The 22,110-nt window shown below is 44.9% G+C and overlaps 1 protein-coding gene across 1 annotated transcript in view; it reads left to right on the top strand.

Annotated features, from left to right (window-relative positions):
• The window catches only part of LOC119461563 (DNA mismatch repair protein Msh2-like), a 75,586-nt gene extending 53,636 nt beyond the window's left edge, over positions 1-21,950 (top strand). The window contains exons 18-26 of the mRNA XM_037722907.1: positions 465-636; positions 7,364-7,492; positions 8,079-8,174; positions 9,579-9,643; positions 12,055-12,222; positions 15,746-15,837; positions 16,945-17,099; positions 19,323-19,390; positions 21,799-21,950. Of these exons, the coding sequence (XP_037578835.1) occupies positions 465-636; positions 7,364-7,492; positions 8,079-8,174; positions 9,579-9,643; positions 12,055-12,222; positions 15,746-15,837; positions 16,945-17,099; positions 19,323-19,390; positions 21,799-21,870 (1,017 nt within the window). The 3' untranslated portion in view covers positions 21,871-21,950. The remainder of the gene's footprint in view (positions 1-464; positions 637-7,363; positions 7,493-8,078; positions 8,175-9,578; positions 9,644-12,054; positions 12,223-15,745; positions 15,838-16,944; positions 17,100-19,322; positions 19,391-21,798) is intronic.
• The last annotated feature ends 160 nt before the right edge of the window (positions 21,951-22,110 follow it).

A 22,110-nucleotide genomic window follows, 5' to 3' on the forward strand; every position in this document is an offset into this window, starting at 1 on the left:
AGCACCGAGATGCCTAACAAGTGTACTGGCAAGTCTTTAAATCTATTCCAGACGTAGCTGTGGCAATGTGAACCCTTGAGGGCAATTCAAGGCATGCGGTCATTGTTTTGGGTTGCCCCATTTTTCAGATGTTCTCGCGGTGCCCAGGGAGTTCGAAAAATTGTACCTTGATTATAATGCAATTGGAAAGAATACACATTGAATGGACAGCTGCTCAGTCAATATTGGCATGTTACTTCACTTGCAAAGGTTTCAACTTTGTTCAGTGTCACACTGTTCTCTACTTTTGCTCTTGCTCAATTATATATGTTTTATATTTCCAGCTCTGTAGCGGTGTCACTGAGGAGAAAGAGAAGGATTGCTTCAGGATGCTAAACTCTATCAGTCTATCAATAAATTAATCACTCATGTGCTTGACGTATTGATCACATTGTGAATGCATGTACTTTTATTGTTGGTCACAGGAGGAGCCAGTATTGCGTTCACGCAAGGGATACACGACTATCGACACCAAGCTGAATGGCGTGCGCTTCCGTAACGGATCGCTGACTGAAGCTAACGAACGCTTCCTCGAGGCACGAAAGGCATACGATCGTGCCCAAGAAGGAATCGCCAAGATGATAGTCGAAATCGCTGGTAAGCACAGGGTCCTGCTGTATGCATCTGCTGCTCTGCATCATTGCTTCATCATTTCCTGCTCTACTGTCATTGCTCTACATCCCATTGCCCAGTTCGGTTGTGCTTTCATGCTTCGAAACTTCATGTGCGCCCTCCTTTTACAGTGTTCGCGTGTGAAGTGTGCGTTGTAACAGTATGCGCAGTTTTAAAAATATTCGTTACATCTGGGCGCAATTTCAATAGGCAGGGCTGGAAAATCATAAATGCCGTAAAATGTTGTCATTATAATCGATAGATTGTTATACAGTCAAATCTCGTTAATTCGAACATGCTTAATTCGAACTTCCAGTTTATTCGAACTGACGCTGTGGTCCCGTCAAAGTTATGTGTATTCCAATGGGCGAAAACGGCCAGTAATTCGAACGCGCAAACATTTGCGACAGTTAATTCGAACATATCGTGCTCCGACAATGCTCTCAGCAGTGCGCCAAATTATGCAGCGGCGCTTCTGACTAGCGTTGCTCCGACCCTGCCGTAGAGCAAAAGCTTAGGAGAGACCCCTCAACACCGCGCGTCAATAAAAGAAAAGAAAAAAAAAGAATGCAGCGGAAATTTTATTCTTTCTCAAATGGTTTCTGTGTCACGCCGGAACATGCGTGTGCGTATCTACGTCTCAGCCACACGGAGAAAATGGCAGTGAACCCTTCTTCTTTCTGCTCCTTCTATTTTCTGGTCACGTGATGACCTTGAACAGCTGTTGCGCAGAGGGAAGCAGGGGCGGAGGCCAAGTCTGGACAACGAAACTGCCCACGCCGGCCAACTTGTCGATAATGGCAGAAAATAAAACTTCAGGGAGCAGGCTAAGCTGGCGCCAGCACGGCAGCGGGCGCGCACGGAGACAGTCTAAGGTGAGGGAGTTGAGAGGGAAGGCGAGGGGAGCCACCGAAGTGGTGGAGTTGCCGAGAAAGGAAAAGTGGTTCGGTATGAGAAAAGGAAAGGTTGGTGCTACCTTCTGCGGCTCTTGAGGGAGCACGGCTCAGCGCCAAGTTTCTGAGTCCAAATCTGCTTCCCTCCTCTCCCACCGTGGCGTTGAGATTTACGTGAAAAAGCCCAGGTGGTATGCATGCTCTTCTACAGTAGATATGTCTTATCATTCAGCTGCTGAGTCTTAAAGTGCACCATATGATTTATTGCAACAAGTTTTGGTAAATTAATTTAATTCGCGAACGCTCACCATTTGAATGTATTTAGTGAAACTGCAATACCCGCAACGTTAGGACCCATTCACATTGGTTTTGTAAAGAATTGTTAAAAAGCGACGCATTTTGTAAGCACAATCTGAAGCCTGTAATGAACACTGATGTTAAGGCAACTGTTGCTTCATCATTGTCACGGAGCCCACACGCTGTGCAGCCAATTTTGGACTTGTAGCTTTGGAACAATAAAGTAAGTTCGAGACGGCCATTTTCGAAACAGCCTTCCTAACTTTCAAGTCATTAAAATGTCGCCAATTGTTCCATTGCCGAGCCAAAAAAACGTCGCCGATCGCTAAATAGAAATTTTTGTTGCTAAACAGACCTAAAAGTCACTAAAATGTAGCGACAGAATCGCTCAATTGATAACGCTGCCCAGTTCCCTTACAGGGAACATGTTCCGGTGAAACAAGTTATTTTTCTCACTCATCAATCAGTTGCATCATATCTCATACTGATCATCCAGTGCCAACATTTCTTTTGCTATTGTTATTGTTAACTCGAAAGTGTTTTATGCTGGCTTTCACGAATGACTTCCTGCAATGGATGTGACGTGCCGCCATCTAGGAGTGGTGAAGTACTGCATCGTGACTCGGTAACGAGCACCGACAGGGAGTGCTTCGGTAGTCACAGCGCAGCGGAGGCTCCAACGCGGTGTAGCCACAGAATAATGAACCGAAGCGTAAACGGCTTCGTGACATTGTAAACTCGTAATTTTCAATGAAGTACTGGGTAATAAATGATAAAGTAAACATTATTAAAAGTGTCCGACGACAGGATTCGAACCCAGGATTTCTAGTACAGAAGCCCGACATTGAAACCATTACGCCACGGATGCATGCACCGACACGCAGCTTAGAAAACCCTTATCAATTTCTCGCAAGCAAGTCAGTGCGTTGAGATGCCTGGTGCATGTCAGCGCCGCTCGCCAACAGGCCGTTGCTCGTAGCACGGTCGCCATCCCGCAAGTTGTGTGCCTTTCGCTGCAGCGGACCGTGAGTTTACGAACTAAACATGAAACAGCTTCTGTGAAGACACGTTTCACTTTCGTGTTTTACCAATTCCTATGAAAGAGGGATGAACCATAATTTTTTTTTTTGAGTAAGCATCTTGACGGTATGTGATGAAGCAGTACTTTTTAAGCTAAGTTTACTGAAATTTGAGCTTAACCTTCTGAAATGGATTGAACATTTCCTTTCTAATCATTTTCAATTTGTTACCATTAACAGTCATAACTTCCCAGTCACTGAAGTTCAGTCAGCTGTACTGCAAGTATTTGTGCTGCAATCTCTTTTATTCCTTATATGCATTAATGATCTTACTATTACAATATTCTGTAACATTCATTTATTCACAAAAAATTTTGTTATCCTTTGTGACCTTGTTAAGGTTAGAGATACTGGGATACATCACTGTGATTTGAATATCGTAATTGATTGGTGCAGGGAGGTGCTAATAGAACTATATATTTACAAATGCAAAGTTATTTGCATGTCTAGAGCTAATCCCAATCCAGCACTTACCACCTTAACAATGTCACCTTGGGCACATTGCAACCAGCTTAACTTGGACAATCTATGCAGAGCACAGTAAGGCTAACGACATGCTCAGGTATTTATGCCATAACTTTTCCGAAGCCCTGTCTGCATTATTGTTCTCGCTTTGCAAAACACTAATGCACTCCTTAGCTGAATATGGGCTTCCACTGTGGGATCCCAGTCACAATAAACTAATTACAGTGGAATCTCGTTGATATGATTCTGCATAATACGTTTTTCAGGATAATACGTTGGATAATATGATTTTTGAATGATATGCTTTATTTTCCGGTTCCCGTGAAGATCGTATCAACGGGATTCCACTGTACATCACTTCAATGAGCACAAAATTTGTTTGTTTCATTCTGCTTAACTATAATCGTTGATACGATTCTGCATAATACATTCTTCAGGATAGTACGTTTATTTTTATTTTCCCAATAATACGATTCGGTTGGATAATACGTTGGATAATACGAGTTTTGGATGATACACTATTTTCCAGTTCCCGTGAAGATCGTATGAACAAGATTCCACTGTACATCACTTGAATCAGTACAAAATTTGTTCGTTTCATTCTTCTTAACTAAAATCGAACTGTGATTATAACTGCTATAAAAGATAACCTAGCCTTTGTCCTACTAGCTATTTATCGCAAATTCGCTTGTCTTTTACAATTGCATAAAATTGTTCATCCTATGTACCACACTTCACAGCACCTCATTCTTTGGCTGCAGTGTGTTTCAAACTGCTTTGTTCATCATAACAAGCTGGGAATTGATCCGCGAATCGTCATTCTAGCTGTCTAGCTTGAAGTGTCCGAGAACAAAACCAAAGCCTCAGATGAGTGCCAGTCCTTCCTTCCCACATTCATCTCCCAAGCCGTACTACACTTGACGGGCTCCTTGGGGAAACTGAAGAATGATACGGAGCACTCCTTGCTCCGTTTGCTGTGGCAGCCCACAGCGCTACTTAGGCGCCGCGGTGGCATTGTTTTATCCGTTGCAAGTTGGAACAATTCCAATGGCAAGCTGAACAAAGCAGAAGTTTCCCGCATGCGCACACAGCTGAAACACAGATTCTTCGCTGGAATATACATGCTCGCTCGGCAAGCATGCAGTTGTGACGTCACGGCTCATGAGCTGGCCAGTGTTGTTTGCCTGTTATGCCATTTGAGTGTAATATAAAAAATTCAATTACAAATTACGTGCTGGCTCAAATGCACTAAACTCTTGCGAACATGTTCTTGAACGCACAAGGATTACGTCACACAATACAGATGATGATGATGATCGAAAATTGGGTGTCACTGCCCCCTTTAACACCTTGAGACAATTTATCATCGACTTCATCTCAATGCCACATTCATCAGTTACCCGTGCCGTCGTGGACTAACCATCGACCTTTTTGTGATAGCTTCGGTGCATTAGAAACCGTGGAACACATTTTGTTGGAATGTCCAGCTCACAGAGACGAAAGGACTTGTCATCTCAGTAGTATGGGCTCTGCTTCCCAAGGACCACTAGAGCTTGGAAGCTTATCGGGCTCTATGACTTCTCCTTCAAAGCATTGTGCACGCGCATGATTTGAACTCTTATCTTTTCTCTCTCTCTTTCGCTTCCCACATGTTGGGTTACAAACTGGATAAAGTCTAGTTAACCTCCTTGTCTTTCCTTCCCCCACTCTCTTAACAACAAGCTTTAAGCATTCATTTCTCATTCCTTCAAGACATTGGCCTAATTGACAAGCTCTAGCATAATAATGAGGCTTAATTGTGCGAATATTTGATATTTTCGAGTATTCAATAAAATATTATGGTATATTGAATATTCGCTTCGGCTTGAATTTCAGTATTCGAAATCAACTAATATACGTGTTTTTCCGTGTTAAGCTTCGCCCCCAATTACAACACCCCGGGAAGAAAAAAAAAAAGAATCCACACATATAACTTGCAGAAATAAGAGCATACAATGCCCAAATCTTTCTGAAACAGTCTCCATTTGCGGATGCATGAATCATTCACATTGTATCTTTGGCCAGTGGCTCTGCTACCCACCTTTTTGGCGGCGCTGGTGATAGAGAACTTTGCCCTAAAGGTGGTTTCATGGCAGGACCCGAAGTTTGCGGCTCAGTGGCTAAGGCGTGCTGCTGAGCATGAGGTTGCGGGATCGAATCCCGGCCTCGGCGGCATCATTTCGATGGAGGCAAAATGAAAAAAACGCCCGTGTGCTTGCGTTGTAGTGCACGTTTAAGAACCCCAGGCGGTCAAAATTAATACGGAGCCCTCCACTATGGTGTGCCTCATAATCAGAACTGGCTTTGGTATGTAAAACCCCAGAAAGAAGACGGTTTCACGGCAGCACATGCCACACTGCTGTGAAGCCACATCTCATGTCAAAATTCGCATTTAACCTGCACCCTGGTTTTACAGTTAAATTTAAAATATTTTTTGTGCGTGATACACATGCAAATATATGGTCAATTTTAAGACATGTATAATCGACAGCTTCAGTTTTGGTGAGAAAGTCACATCACATAGCTCATAGCGAAGACAAGGCAAAGACGAGTTAGTTAATAGTCTCCTCCTGATTTCTGCTCCTTCTCAATTATTCAAACATATTCACAGTGGCTGTACGGCTTCCTGAAAGTTGTACAGTTGCTATGGATATATTTGCGTAGATGCAACATTTAACCATAACTTTGGTGGCCAATAGCCAGTGAAATAGAATTGGTTAGGCCTAACAGCCAAGGAAGACATGGCAGTGAACGAGAAACCATCGCGGAAAGTTTGCTGCTCGTCGGTAAGCGAGCTCCTAATCATGCCCGCAAGCTATACCAAGGATCGCAAAAGCGGCGAGCGTGCCTGCCAATTTCTTCTGTGCACTTGCCGAATGTAAAGTGTCAAGATGAATTTGCACAACACAGCATAAACTGCATCTCGCAATCAAGGTCTCACTTTGCAGCATCGTGACGACACATTACGGGTGAATATGAAACACTCCTGCGACCTCAACCACCACAAAATTTTGAGTAGACTGAAGCACAATAGTGGGAAAGATGCTGTAAACAAATTTGCTGTGCTGCTGGAGTTGAAAGAAATGTCGAACTCACATTTTTTGCATGAAAATACGATAATATACTTTGAACATAAACTGACTCCAGGGATTAACTTGTTTCCTTTTTTGCAAGTAAAAAAAAGCCAACGTGTTTTAGATTTGCCAACATCTGGCTCTTATGTCAGGGTGTTTGAGCTATTTGCTTTGAAATCATTCGATACGTACTAATTACTGTTAGCTTGAACTTTGCTTTGAAGCAAAAAATTGATATTTGCATAAGCCTAATATTAATGCAGTGTGGGACTGAGGGCAATAAATGAGATATGAGTGCAACCTTCCGTCATCCTCATCTGTACATATCGTAATCGGGCATAAATCTTTCTCATTTGTGCAGATTATCAACAGCTTGTTGTGCCTTCTTTGAGCCGTATTCTGAAATGATCCACTTCAGCGATGCTATCGCCTTGGGCACGCCTTCGCCAACAGCGCGCGTTGATTGGCTGTTATAGAGAAACCGGAACATAAATACATCTAGCAGTTACGGTCTACCTCAATTTGACGTCACGGTGTCGTTGGGTGCTCTCGTGAATAAACGAGCACGTCTGGGTCGTACTGTGGCCGGTACACTCGAAAGCAACACACTCGAGCCACTCTGCACTCGCCCGGTGCATTTTCTCGTGTGTTGTGAAGCGTTCGAGAGCGCGTTTTGATAGTGCATGCTGACACCACGGGTAAGCAGCAGGTTGATTTACTGAACGTGGCTATCGCTGAGGCGAAAGTATCGTTGAAGTGGATCGTTTCAGAATACGGCCCTTTGTCGTCATGGCTCGAGCTTGGCAACAATAAAAGCGATTCCTTATAAAAGGTTAAGCTGCCCCTTTAATGGCTGCTTTTCCAGCTGGCTACTGGGAGCCCCTGCAGCAGCTGTCGGAGGTCATCTCCCACCTCGACGTCCTAGTCGGCTTCGCAGTGGCAGCAGTGTCAGCCACCAACAAGCCTTTTGTGCGGCCCACTATGCGTCCAAAAGGTGAGCAGCCGCAACATCCATTGATACGCCTCGATATAACACAGTCGATAAAGTGGTACTTTACTTCATTATATTGAAGTTTGACATTGCATTAATAAAAGTACAGTTGCTACTCGAATTTTCTTACACGGAATGGGCCGTAAGAAATGTCCGAATAATTGGGCAGTCCGAAAAAACGAATTTCAGAGTCAGCGACCAAAGTCTTGATGCTGTGTCAACGAAAATATTGTCACAGCGGCAAAGTCGGAGCTTTCAATTTAACGAAGGGCTTTCGATTCCTTCACACATACTTGTAAATTCTAATGTGTTGAAAACCTCCTACAGTTAAACTTGATTGGACCCGTGGCTGTGGTGATTACTGCTAGGTGCAGCGAACATGTTTGCCTGGCTTTGGTAACCAATGAATTCGCAAACCAGAGTGCTACCGTGTAGCGCTGCTCTGGGCTACGTGTGCTTTGTTTCTCATTTAGTGATCACTTACTGATTTCGCACTCACCCGTTTTCTATTTCCATAAAGTCTGTTTGTCATTACGTTTTCACATTACAAGTGCCTCAGCATCATTTTGAGGGGTGTGTTTTTGTCCAGGCTCAGGTGTGATACGGATGACAGCTTTGCGCCACCCTTTAGTGGAGGCCCAAGGTGACGTCCTCTTCATCCCCAATGATGTGGAGATGCGCAAAGGTGAGTGGCTGCTTCTTTAGGGCTACGCATTGCAACTTTTTCTTTTCTTTCTTTTTTCTTTTTAATGCTTGGATAAAATTAAGATGTGATTAAATTTGTAAGCAGCCAACCACATTGTGTATGCACATCCTGGATTAACAGTTGAGCGATTGCTATGATGACCAGGCTTAAAAATAAGCTTCTTACATGTTAATTTTCTTTTATTTTATTCAAAGAGATGTGAGGATAATGAGGAAACGGTTGCAGAGGATAGCTTGAAAGTTAGTGACATTTTAATTTGTGAATGCGGGTGACGTGCGAGCCACTGCGACGCATCGCCTCGTTTTTCCTTTCCCCTATAGGGGCTTTATTTCCCCCCTTTGCTCAATGCCACCTAGAATTTCCTCTCTAGGTGGTGTTGCTTTGCCACGCGCTTTCCCCGCCGCGCGATTCTCTTCTCCACCTCCAGGTGCCAGAAGACCTCACAGTGCACAAAGATGTGCACTATGATGTCATCGGCGTGGCTCCGCATTCGATATAACGAATGTGCTGGTGAACGGGCGTTCTATATACGCGTGCACCAGCCCTATACATTTGCATGGGATCTTCAAGGGGATTTTACAGCTGTTCGATATACACAATATTTCGATATATGTGGGTTTGATATATCCGGGTTTGACTGTATTGCACATTTGACAGCAGAAAGAAATCAGAGAATTGAAAAACGAGATAAAAAAATTATAAGTACAGATATACCCTTCTACAAGGTCAACCTAGGAAAGCATGTAACTTTCGTGTCAAATGTTATGTAAATATATTTGCACAGAGTCGATTGCATGTGATTTCTAGATAACGTATCACAAAGAGTGATAGCACTACATTCAAATCTAGTGATAGCAAACTAATGCATGTCACAAAGTAATTCTGATTCCCCTTAAAATTTTCGTAAAGACCTATGCACTGAGATATATGCACAAAGCAAAAGTTTCTATAAAGGGACATTGTGTCAGGCAAGCTGTAATTAACTTACGCAATTAACTAGCAGTGTGGCCATTATTTGTTGTTCACAGGTAATTATGTGGTTGCTTTCTGCATTCTTATTAGGAATGTTAATTCAGAAAATTATAATAAGGTCTGTTTAGGAAAGATAGTTCTACAGATGTACAGCAGTTACAAAAGCCTGCTGAATGTCTGGTACCTTTTGATTCAACTTAGCAGCGTGTGCATGTTTGGATAACCAATTTCACAAAACTATGGCGCAAAATGCTCTTTGCTCTAATTCAGGATTGTCTAACTTTCATGGTACAGAAAATGTGGCTGTCTTTTCCAAATGCCTGTGATGGCTGCAGAGGCCTATAGTGTCATACACTGTGAGCAAGGTAATCACTGCCAACCTCCATATCCCTTGTTCTTTCTCTCTCGCAGGTTCAAGTTCCTGCTACATTATCACTGGTCCGAACATGGGCGGGAAGTCCACCTACATCCGATCAGTAAGTGTTTTGATTTCCACGTAACCCTTTCACCGTCAAATTCATGGGAAGGAAAAGGGAGGCAAAATGGTAAAGGAGTTTAAAGGGTGAGTAACTGGAGCGAAAAAAATAGTAAGGGGATGTTTCCAATGCAAGATCACAATATGTTGTGCTTACCGCTCCTTCGATATTGCTTGAATTCTGCAGCAAGATCTAATATTATGGTTCCGATCATTGAATGTAATTTTTGGCACTTTTGTGTCTTGTCAAGAAAAACATTTTAATTTGCCTTCATCTGCACCCCTCTTGATATCCACATTGGCACCCCTATCAGCGATAAATGAAAACTAATCTTGAAAGACATGCTTTGCCTTACTGAAAACAGCAGTATCAACCAGGTAGCATTATAGCCGCCATGTTTTGGACATGACTTACTGCTTGGGGTGCAGACAAAAGCAACTTCACTTTTTTTTTTCTTGACGAACAAGTAATAGTGCCAAATGCAATGATGCTGCCGCTGCGCCAATTGCGCCGAACTGCGCTGAGAGGCGAACCCTGCTACATCCTGCTACATTTCAGCAAAATATGAAAAATCTGCACCCACCCAAAAGATGGCTCAGGCTTCCGAAAGCAAAACTAAGTCCTCAAGAGCCGTTTCTCCGCACTATCGAAAGCGGCATGGCGTGGACCACCGGCTGCATTAGCTCCGCGGCGGACCGAGCCAAGCCTCTCCAGTTGAACCTGAATCATACCGCTGCTTCTTCAGGGGGCTGTTGTCTAATTTCAATACGTTCCGCCCCACCATCATCAAGCTTACCATCAAGTTTCACACAGTAAGCTAGTTTTCGCATTCAGAGACGAAAGTCTCGACACAAAGATAAGCCCACCATGCAACGTAGGTGATTATGTAGCGCGCTAGCCTAAAATCATGGCAGGCCTGATAGCAGCTGCGCTACAGCCCTCTCCGCGTGACATTCCCCCGCAATAAGCTACGTAAGTTTGGCGGAGGGGGCCTGTGTATAGAGTACCACATACGAATGCGTAATTATCTTACTGAGTTTCAAATTTGATGATGAATAGAGTGGAATCTCGTTGATAGGATTCTGCATGATATGTTTTTCGAGATATTAAGTTTTTTGTTCTTTTCGGGGCCAATGTCTTAAAGGAGCAATGCATTTCGGATAATACATTTTATTTTTTTTTCAGTTCGCGTGAAGATCATATCAGTGAGATTCTACTATATTTCAGAACGGAAGCATTGTTGAAGAATCAAACAAAATGAAGTTATCTTGGAAGTTATCACTCAAGTTTATAATTAAAACATATAAGCTGTCAAATAATTTTAAAAAGCACTTTTGTTTGCCAGCTCTACTCCTTCGCAATAACTGCATCTGCTTAAGTACGCAAGCAACCTATGCAAGCAAATATTTGCATAGCTGGCATTAGATTTATCAAAATTACTGGTACTTGAACTTTAGAGAACTTTATATTAGGAAAAGTTTGCAATCGCTTTCATTAATCCTGCTCCAAAATTTCGTTTGACTGCTCCGAAATGCATTTTGGGCTGCTCCAAAGGATTCTCCGAAATGGCATGAGCCAGTAGCATCACTGCATGTGGCACATTGAAAAATTCGAACAATCAATTCTGATCTTGCTATGAAACTTGAGCAAGCACAAAGCAGTGGCAAGCGCAACATCTTTTTTAATACTGTCAATGACCAATTTTTCAAACATGCCTGATAATTCGGACGCCCATAGAGCCAATGCATAAGGATGTCTGAAATTTTAGACACTGAAACCCTTTGCCGTCCGGTTTGCAGACTCCGGTTTTGTCATTACGGATGGCTTCGAAGCGCAGAAAGTATAGCAAAGGTCAATCGTTGCATAATGCCGCCGTTTCCCAAATGTCAGCTTCGTCACAATACAGCAGTGTTATGTGGTCAAGCATATGCAGTTTATTACAGAGATGCATACCAAATATGGAATTGGCCTCCGTCATAGGACCCAAAATCTATTCATTAAATATACATGTGTACACCCGCCGTCTCCTGTCACGGTACAAGCACCGATATGGCTAATAAGTGTACTGGCAGGCTTTCAGAGCAATTTAGACGTGCCGGTGGGGACTTGAACTCTTGGGGGCAGTAAAGGGCATGCATTCATCTTTTCGGACTGCCCAATTTTTTGGAGGTTTTCACAATCCCTAGGGAGCCTGAAAAATCAGACATTGACTGTACTTTCTGCCATAAAAACGCACGTCACTGTATATTGAGGGTTTAAAGAGCTGTTGTGTGAGCGTATGAAGGGTTTTTGATGGGGGCTGTGTCCTCAGATGTAAAGCAAACAGATGTTGCAATTGGCGCTAACCTGCAAATGAATAAACAGCAGCCTCATGAGATCCTGAACTGCAGCTTTTGCTTGCTTGTGCATAGGTGGCCCTAGCAGTGCTCATGGCTCAAGTGGGAAGCTTTGTGCCGTGCGATTCTGCCGAGCTGTCAGTGGTTGACGCCGTGCTGACACGCATTGGAGCTGGTGACCAGCAGCTCAAGGGCGTCTCTACGTTTATGGCCGAGATGCTGGAGTCTGCACACATCCTCAGGGTGAGATGTTCCTCCATTGCAGGCTCCTTTCCTGATCGTAGCTTGTGTAATATGGCTCCTAGTCTGAAGCTGATTTGTGTATGTTTGACTGCAGCTGGATTTTGTTTTGTGGAAACAAAACCAACTTAGCACTTTACGAATTAGCATTTCTGTAGGGTTGTTCGAATGTTAGAACAAGTTAAAACACTTTTGCCTTGTGTGTGTTTAGCTTGCGTTTGGGGAAAGAAAGTTTTATCTGCTATAACTCGGAGACTTTGCTGAGGTAGTCCACATGGCCATATTTAGTAGTGCTTGACATAGAGGGTACCATATGTTACAGTGTATACATTGCATATATTTTTACTCCAGAATTTTCGTTGGTGCATATCGTGCAGCAGATGCAACTTGTGTGTCTCCCCCGCCCCCTTTCTTTCCTTCTCTTATTGCTTTTTTTTTTTTTTTGCCGAAACGCTGCAGTGTTTATGAAAATAAAAAAATTTAATTTTAATCTTAACACAGGAGCAGATGTGAACGCATGTGTTGGCTTGCAGAGCTCGTTGTGTAGGCAGTGTACAATGCTGCATGCGTTCACTGGTGAACGAGTTCACTGCAAAATTATGGAGACTGTGTGTAGTATGATTGCAAAATAATATCCCAGAAGGGATATTTTGTCCCGTCCATTTTATTTGTGTTCTGAGTGCTAGTGCTAACCATGATCATGCTTCTGATTGCCATAAGTGTCTTTGATCATTTGGCGGCTTAGCTGGTGCGGTGTTCTCTATGCCTGCAACCTCCAGAGTCATGCAAAAGCTTTAAAGTGATCGTTAAAGGGTCCCTGAACCACTCCTAGGGCTTGGTGAAGAAACACATCGCACGGATAGCATACGCTGCTGTGAGCATTGCGGCCAAATTTTGCACTCGTGCATGGCATGTGGGGACTCACAAGCAGAGCGTGAAGTCACCTTTTTCTCCAACACTCTCTTTTCAACAGAGCCCTTCCCCTCACCCTTTTGGTGTGAGGAGAAGCCCCTTGACGGCTCATAGAGTGCTTGAGATGCGCGTCTCGATTTATGCCGTGCGTCTCGGCCGTGGCTGCGCACGGCCGTAAGTGCGGCTGAGTGCATACGAAGCTGCGCTCCCTGCTTTAGAGGTAATCTGCCACATGTGCAAAAAGTGGGCATGCCGAGTCGGGGTGGCATCATGTGAGCTGCATTGCCGAATGTTTAGTATTAGGAGTTTGCGTAATCTCGAGTTTCGGTGACCTGTTGGAGCGAGAAGGCAGACGAAGCATTCACTCCCCATGGTCGGCGCTTTTCATGATAGCGTTGTCCTAGTGCGAGCGACGCTATCAGCCGCGGGGACGTAGTGTAGCGAAAGGTTGGCTGGCTTCGCTAAATTGGTGTCGCTGATGTGACGATATCGTCGACATGGCATGAAACCGCATCATTCGTCGCCGACTCTAAAATTCGGTCGCGGTAACGCAATCAAGCGCGTTACCGCTGGCTCGCTCTCCTCCCCTCCCCCTCTTTCCCTTTGATCGCGCGGGAAGGTGGCACTCGTGAAGCGACCATCTTTCTTGTCTCACCCTCGCACGCTTTCACTCGCACCTAAAGCACAAAGTGTGCTTGGCACTATGGGATCTTATTGCACTTGGACTCAGGGTGTCTACCAACCGGGAAAACAGGGAATTTTCAGGGATTTTGAATATTCTGGAGAACTCAGGGAAAACTCAGGAAATTTGTGCCTCTATCAGGGAAAATTACTCTAAATTAGCTCTAATTTTATTGAAAGGGAACGAAAGTTGCGGTAATGGAGGGAGGGCAGGGAGGCGACGTTTAGCTGCTGCACCAAGTGCGTATTTATATAAAAATGTTGTGAGGCGAGAAGGTGGTAAAGACTTCGAACGCTGCTCGACGAGTGTCCTGTTCTGATCTCGTCGAAAACCTCCGAGCCGCCCCCAGAGGCACCGGCAACAGTCACCAACGCCATGTGCGTTCGGTGCGAACGCGGGCAAAACGCTGACGGCGTCGACAACAGTTCTATACGTTGCTGGCGCTGCTGCATGTACAAGTTTATACAGCTGATAAAACTACTATCCTTACTCCGTATAGCTCTCTACTAATTTGCTATCGCAATTGATGCTTCGCCTTTCGGGTGAAACTGCGACATTTTTTTAACATGCTTACTAAAGAGTGACAGCATCAGGCAACATGGTGTCAGCCCGTCTTGATGTAAAAGAAAGTTCCGTTTCACTCAGGGAATTTAGCAAAATCACTCAGGGAAAACCTGGAAAACTCAGGGAATCTGAAAATGTCAACTTGGTAGACACCCTGGGACTTCATACGGAACTTCGGCAGTCGCTCTTGTCGTGCGGCCTGCAATTTGAGAACTGCGTTTAGAAGCAGCCCCTTCTAATTCAATCATTTGACCATCTGGGCCTGCAGAAGTTTCCATTTATTGTCTTGGTATTCCTTTGCGGCAGCAGTAAAATTTCGTCATAATGAAATTGCATATAAGCGCTTCGTTACATTGAGGTTCTAAATACATGATGTTCTATGGACAAGAGGTTATGAAAAGGTAAATACTTTGTTATATCGAAAATTTCGTTATATTGGAATTCGTTATATCGAGGTTTAACTGTAGTCTATTTTAACTTATAATGTGTTTTTTGACTTCCATAAAATGTGTTTCAGGACCCCTTAAGCTGTCTACGGTTATGTATGCATTCTAAATTGGAATTAGGCAACAAAGTGCACTTAGAAAAAAATATTGCCAGAGACACAGCTGACCAAACCATTTCACGGGTGTCAGAAGACATGGCCTTTGGCTATGGGATAGTAAATGTTTTCTTCCGCACTTACATGGGGTGCTGTTTTTTTTTATGTGCAAGGAAACTGTAACGCAAGGCTTCATATGCACATTTGTGTGGGTGCATAAAAGGAAGTTATGGGTCATGTATGTAGGGGACACTTCGAAGCCTTACACTGCTTAAGCAGGTCGCAACTTTGAACTATGCAAAGACCCCATAATTACCGTATTTTTTATGGGAATACGACTGTGGATAGTCACGTTACATCATATCATTAGAGTAAACAGCTGTGCGCATTCTACAAAGCTGCAAACTAATGCGAGCTTTTTCTTCAAGAACCTGTTACAAAGGGAGGAGGAGGAATAAACTTTTATTGTGGAACCAGCACTTTATGATGGCCGGGCCTAAGCCTCCCATGAGGGGACGTCGAAGGCTTGCCTCCCCGCCGCCTCACGGGCATGCTGGGTCGCCGAGGTTTAGTCGTCGAGGGCGGAGCTCCGCAGAGCCTCACGCAACCTCGACGAGAGGGTCGTGGTGTTAATATGTGTGTACTGTGCTGAGCACTCCCACAGCATATGCGGAAGCGTAGCCGGGTGAGTGCCACAGCACCGGCAGTTACAAAGGGAAGTGACATGATTTATGCAGAAGTACAACATATATACCTTAATATCCTGTAGTTGCCTGTGTAATGCAGTAGCTGCCTGTTACATCAACCAATTGCTATGTTTTCTGCAGAATGCAACAGCTGACAGCCTGGTAGTCATCGACGAGCTGGGTCGGGGCACCTCCACTTATGATGGCTTTGGCCTGGCTTGGGCAATTTCCGAGTGAGTTTGAAGGCACAAAATGGCATGCTTTTATTTGTTTGTGCTGTAGAACCTCGCTCGTACACTTTGGAAAAGAATCCAAGAAAAAAAAGCATACTAACCAGGAAAACGTACAGCTCGAAGTCACTAAAAAATTTGGCAGACTCATTGTAGATGACATCTCCGCAATGCGAAGCGTTGCCTGAACCGTTGCAGCCAGAATGGGTGTCATCATTTTTGCAGCTTCAGCAAGCTTATGTTTGTGCTCCTAGAATTTGGCCTGCATGTCAGCAGCTTCCTTAGGTGGGGCATATTGGCGGTAAGTTTTGACGTGCCCACTTGGCGAGGATCGTTGCGGCACTAGATGCCAACACGCGTTGAGCTGGTAAGGCCTAAGCAGCCCAGAAGCCCAGTGGTTGTTTTCCTATTGCGTAGTGTATTTAGACGGCAACGAGAAACCGAAACGAAATCAAGCTGGTGGGCAATGTTAGAATACAATGCTGCCAGAGCAAAACTCGACGCTCACTTCATACCGCATGTAGCAGGGAATGGCGACTTGTTTGGGTTATCGCCCATTAAAAGCATGCAGTACACTTCCACGCACTATGCCAGACGCACTGAGAAAAAGATAGATGAAGATGCATATCGCGATAAGGTTGGCAGCAATAGCTATGAATGCGACGTGATGACCTGCGATTTGCTGGTACATGAAGAAGAAACTGAGTGCGTGCCGGCATTTTCATGTGTCACGGGTGAGAACTGTGTGGAAGCTGCCATGGCGAACACCAACTGTTCTCGATCGCGCTACCTCGCGCCTTTTCATGGTCACACAGGATCTAGCGATCGGAAAACGTATCACACGATCGCCGTTTGCCGATGTACTGAATGTTGGTGCCTAAAAATTTTGTTTTCCGAGAACATTAACCAGTAAAAAAGAAGCATAACTGCATTGGGACATTTGTTGTGTTCTCATCGCGAACGTTGGTGCCGGGAAATCGTACAAAATGGGATTGTATCAACGAGATTCTACTGTATATGTTGTGCTTTTTCTCCTGTTTTTGCACACTGGAGGAGCACACTTATAACCTCTCTCACTGCTAGAAGACTCACATGCATCTCCACCTGCAGGCAACTGGCAAAGGAGGTGGATGCCTTCTGCCTTTTCGCCACCCATTTCCACGAGCTGACAGAACTGGCTGCGGAGCTGCCCTGTGTCCACAATGTCCATGTCACAGCCGATGTCAGCAAGGACAGTTTTATACTCCTTTACAAGGTTAAGCCAGGTAGCTGTCCTTTCTGCCTATGTATCAATACTGCATTTTGAATCCTGTTATTTCAACCATTCTTGGAGCTGATGTGCTGCTCTAAAATGTATGAACAGCTAGTTTTTTTTCAGGGTAATGTCAAGTGAGGATGGATGAAGGAATGTGTGTGACTGAGCTAGATGGTAATCCATTACAAGAACAGCACAACAGCGGATGAAGGGCAAAAAGAAGGGAACGCCAACATTCAACTAAGGGTTGACTTCCAACCTTAGTTGGAAGTCAACGCTTGTGTTTGTTCCTTCTTTCTGTCGTCCCTCCACTGTTGTGCTGTTTTGTAATAAAGAAAAATGTGAATACACTTGCCAACCGATAATTCGAGCACCAATAATTTGGACAGGCTCCATTATTCAGACAGCTTCGCAGCACTGCCAACAGTCCCATAGCCATATGTTTAGAAATTACAGACACTCTACAGCACACCGCCTAATTATTCGAAGTCCTGTTATTTCAGCCATTCTCGGAACTGATGCGCTGCTCTAAAATGTGTTAACAGCCCAGATTTGGTCAAGTTTGGCCTTTGAGTTAAGCAGATAGAACGATGTCTTTGTTTGGACACATGGCCGGCACCTCCTCTAAATTGAAAGTAGCATAGCGTAATCGATTAAGTAGTCAGCGGTTCTGCCTGAATGACGGGACAAGCCAAGCCACGCTGCTAAGTTGTGAAGGCTGCCTTAGTGGCTTCATGCGTGTTCTGCATGTCCAGCATTAGTTAGTTCCTTTACATGTTAGACTCCCCAATCTAGGCCAGGCAGTGCTACTGACGCTGCTGAGCAGCGCTGCTTGCAGGAGCAAATGAAAAGGTCGCCAATGTGTGCGGTTGTGTCGTCGTGTTGTGCACGGTGGTACGGACTGCAAGATTGTGTCTGCAATGCATTTGTTTGCACAAGCCTGCCATTAAATGCCACAACAGCCTCGAAAACACGAAGGGCTTGCACCCGCGCGTGAAATTATACATATTTCTGGGCAGGTAGTGCAAAGAAGAGAGGAGACAAGGGTGCACCACTGCTGTTGTTGGCAGAGTCAAGTAAGTCGCGCTTGTTCGCTTTCACACGGCAAATTTTTATTCGTGTCGCACAGTCAATCGAGGAGATTCATGTGTCTATCTGGGGTCCATTATTAAACGGCACAATGGGGCTCGTAACCTCAGCTGGGTGGGCGCCACCACTCAGCAGCGGCAGCTTCGTGCAAGTGCAGTGAGTGGCGTGATGTGATGCGATATCACTGCATGTTAAAAACAAATTGCAGAAAGAGGCAAAGGATCCGAGAAAGACTAAAAAAGCTTGAAGAAATTCGCATTGAAAGGCGTCTCATAAGTGCTAAGAGAGGTGGTTTTACCATCGCGTCGCGCGACGCAACGACTGTGATGTCTCCGAGGTCCCGAAACAATTGACAAACTTATACCTCTGTCACATGTGCCCTGTGGATCACGATCGAGTCCGTTCCGGATCTGGTTCTTCTACACGGGCACTTTCGACCACGATTTTGCACCATGCGGATCCACTCGATCACCATTGTAGGCTGTTGTCTGCACCGTCATGCTTAGTGAGCTCAGCCAGCCTTGAGGTAGCGGCACCGCTACCACAAGGTGTTGTAATGAGTGGTGAGAGTTATATGCATAGGCATAATATACGTCAAAAAATACGGTATGTATAGGGAACGTATGCTGGCCAGGAGGCACTGTGGCAGTTTGAGTGTGCTGACATCACCAAATATGCTGACACCATCCTGTAGGGGTGTGCCACAAAAATGTGTTTTTGATGATAACAGCCTGTGTCAATGCTTGCTAATGGCTGATGTGTTCCATCAAGCTCTGCCCATCGCCAACGTTTCTGAGGAGAGCATGTTCGCTCCTACATTCTGGCATGGCTGTGCCCAGATGCTGGACACATGGGCCTCAAGATGAGCGGTCAATTAGCTGGCATGAAATCATAGCATGTCCTACTGAAAACCGTTTCATCTGCCCATCAGGCTGTGTGTTACGGCGCTGCAGTTGAAGTTTCAGCGCTAGTTGCCCATAGGAATATCACTTGCCTCAGGTGTTTATGAGAGCATCGCTTAGTTTATTTACTGCATTCAAGAAGGATTGCAAGGCCCCTTTAGTCCCTGTATGAAACCTAATGTGAAATTATGCCGAATTTCTCACTGTGGGCCAAACCCTTACTGTAATATTTCTCTCTGCAGGTGTGTGCAGTCAAAGCTTTGGCATAGAGGTTGCCCAACTGGCTCATTTCCCAGAGCATGTGATCAAGGTGAGTTTGTGCATCATGTCATATGGCACACATGCCTTGTTCACAGAGCCATTTTACGTTGTGTCCTGTTACTGGACAGTGTTTTTGAACCGGTTTCTGCCCATAAAGAGGGAGGGCCGTGAGTGGTGTAGACCACTGCCCTACCATGCCAGTGCTGCATTGCTGACAGAGCGCCGCCCTGTTGGAAACAGACCCATCAGGAAACTCCCAAATGTTTGTCTGCTGCCACCACGAGGCACCGAGAGCCTCCAGTACCCTGTGCTCTTGAAGCCTTCACACTTGCCTGCTTGTAGTTGTTGCAGCTTGATTTGTTGAGTGTGCAGACGTGAATATATTTTACATTATTGCTTATGCTTAATTAGTGATTTTAAAAACTGAGTTATACTATACTATTTAAGGAGAGGGCAGTGGTGCCAATGAACAGCTGTTACATGATAGTCCAGAGATAGCAGCAGTGCAGGTGCTGTGGTTTCCATGCCAAACACAGGATGGCGCTATATGTGAGGAGGACAGTAGAACTTGGGAAAAGCCATCTCAACAGTTGGCAGGGAAGAAAAGGTGGTTGTAAGTGCAGTCAGTATGGTGCTGTCATTTATTTTATTGACTGCCAGAACAATGGTTATTTACATAGTTTGTTTAACAAGGCTAGGTCAGCTTGGTTTCAATTAAGCTAATGTTCACTCTGTTACCACTGTATCAAAGCATGTGCCATCCGGTGCTGCTGGCACCAACTGTTTGAACAGTGCTTTGTCATTTCTCCATAAACACCGCTCCCAAAAATTGGAAGCACTCCAAGCATCACACAAAAGCTTCTTTTCATTGGTTAGCCTTTGCAGTGTGTGGCTTGTAGTTTGTGAGGCCACAAAAGCATCAGAATGAGAGCAGAGGCAAGGCGATGAGTTATTGCATTATATTTGATGCACTTAATTTTTTGCCGTCAAGGATATTTTCAGCACGGTAGTCAGTGGCAACTAGAGTAGTTGCACTAGAGTAGTCACTAGGGACTGGCCTCTGCTGTCACTGTCCGCAGTTCGCGTGGTTCCACAATTCAACCGCAATGCTTTCTGGTATTGCACTCTGGCGCACCGCCGATTTTCCCGGTGCACAGAGGGGGCAAGCAAAAATTGTCCCATGGTAGTGCGATTCGTTTATCAAGGACTGCTGGTGCGCACTGGTGCAGTTTGTTGAGGATGAGGAGGCGTGTCGGTGCACACTGGTGCAAGTTATCGCGGACACTATATATTGCATGTCTCTTGGCATGGTGCATTGAACATAGTACACTGGACACAGTGCGTCAAGTTTCCATCTTGGCACAAAATTGCCTGCCTTCCTTACCTTCATTCATCCATCGTCCGTGCAAATGGATGCAACCGGGTCATGAAACTTTCGTGCCCGCCTTGTAAATCCAAGGCTAGTCTTCAGATGAGTTGCTTGAAGCTACACCAAGACACCGATGTGCGTCTTCAAATGGTGTCAGTAACGAGAGACTGCCGTATGGTGCATTGCAAAGGGGGCGGCCATGGACAATTTTCGTACAGTCACTTTCATTTGCAAGGCGAATTGTCTGCTTTCTGAGCGTTGTGCGGCTGTTTTGAATACACCTGAGTCGGTTCGGCACCAAATCGTAACTTTAGTCGCGGATGCCTGATGAAGCAGTGCTGATAAAGCCTCACAGCCTTAGGCAGTGTTCACCGCAAGTTCGCGGCTGGCCGATGTGCTAACGGGCCACGAGATGTTGCGGAATGCTTGCTGCTAATATGTTTGTATGGGTGGCTCATCAGCTATGTTCAGTCCCGAGATCATGTGTGCATGTTAGATTGACGGATGCTGAAGCGGCGGGAAGTTCATCGCCTCGTATATTCAGCACTATTCACGTGCCTATTGCCGCGGCTTATCGACCCGATCTTCTCACGTGCTTTCGCACTTTACGAAATATGCGCTGCTATTGTTGTCGTTCCCTCTGTCCGCATCGTGTTATCTTTTTAATCAGTCCTCTCAACCCGGACAAATCTTGTACAGACAGAGGTGGCCCTGGCCGACGCGGCGCCATTGTGCGAATCGCGAATTCGGGCACTGCGTGTGCGATCCCCCATCGAGTCGACATCGGGAGCACTCGCAGTGACAGTCCGCTTCCGCGTCAGCCGAGGTGGCCCATCCGCGGCGCTCTCGGCACTTCGTTTGCGCTGAAAACTAAGCGAAATGCTCGCTTGGGCAGTGTCAAGCATGGGGGGCTCTTCAGCGCACGCGACATGTGGTACTGCGTGGGTCTCCATATTGAATATATCGAAAAATCGAATAGTAGATATTCAATTCTATTATATTTGAGTATTTGCACACCCCTACTGTATACTATTCATTGCTGTCTCTGAGTCGTCAGTGAAGACTGTTTGTTTTTGTGTTTACCGCAGGAAGCCAGGCAGGTCCTGTCTCAATATGAAGGTACTGCAGCTAAGAAGGATGAAACGCCCATGGAGGACTGATATCCTTCCTTATTTTCCTTAACTATGTGCCAACAGATGTCTTTCTCTGTTTTTTAAATAAAAATTATAGTGTCAGTCATCTGTGTTCAGGCATCGTTGATTACAGATCACATTCTTTCGGGATGCATTATACCAGCGAAAATAGCTATTTTTTGAAACAAACTTGTTAAAAAATTCCTGTGGCGAATAGCACAGTTCTGTCACATCAGCTGGATTACTGAAGAGGTGGACTTTGCACTT

This window comes from Dermacentor silvarum, chromosome 8 (genome assembly GCF_013339745.2).
Source record: "Dermacentor silvarum isolate Dsil-2018 chromosome 8, BIME_Dsil_1.4, whole genome shotgun sequence".
Lineage (NCBI taxonomy): Eukaryota > Metazoa > Arthropoda > Arachnida > Ixodida > Ixodidae > Dermacentor > Dermacentor silvarum.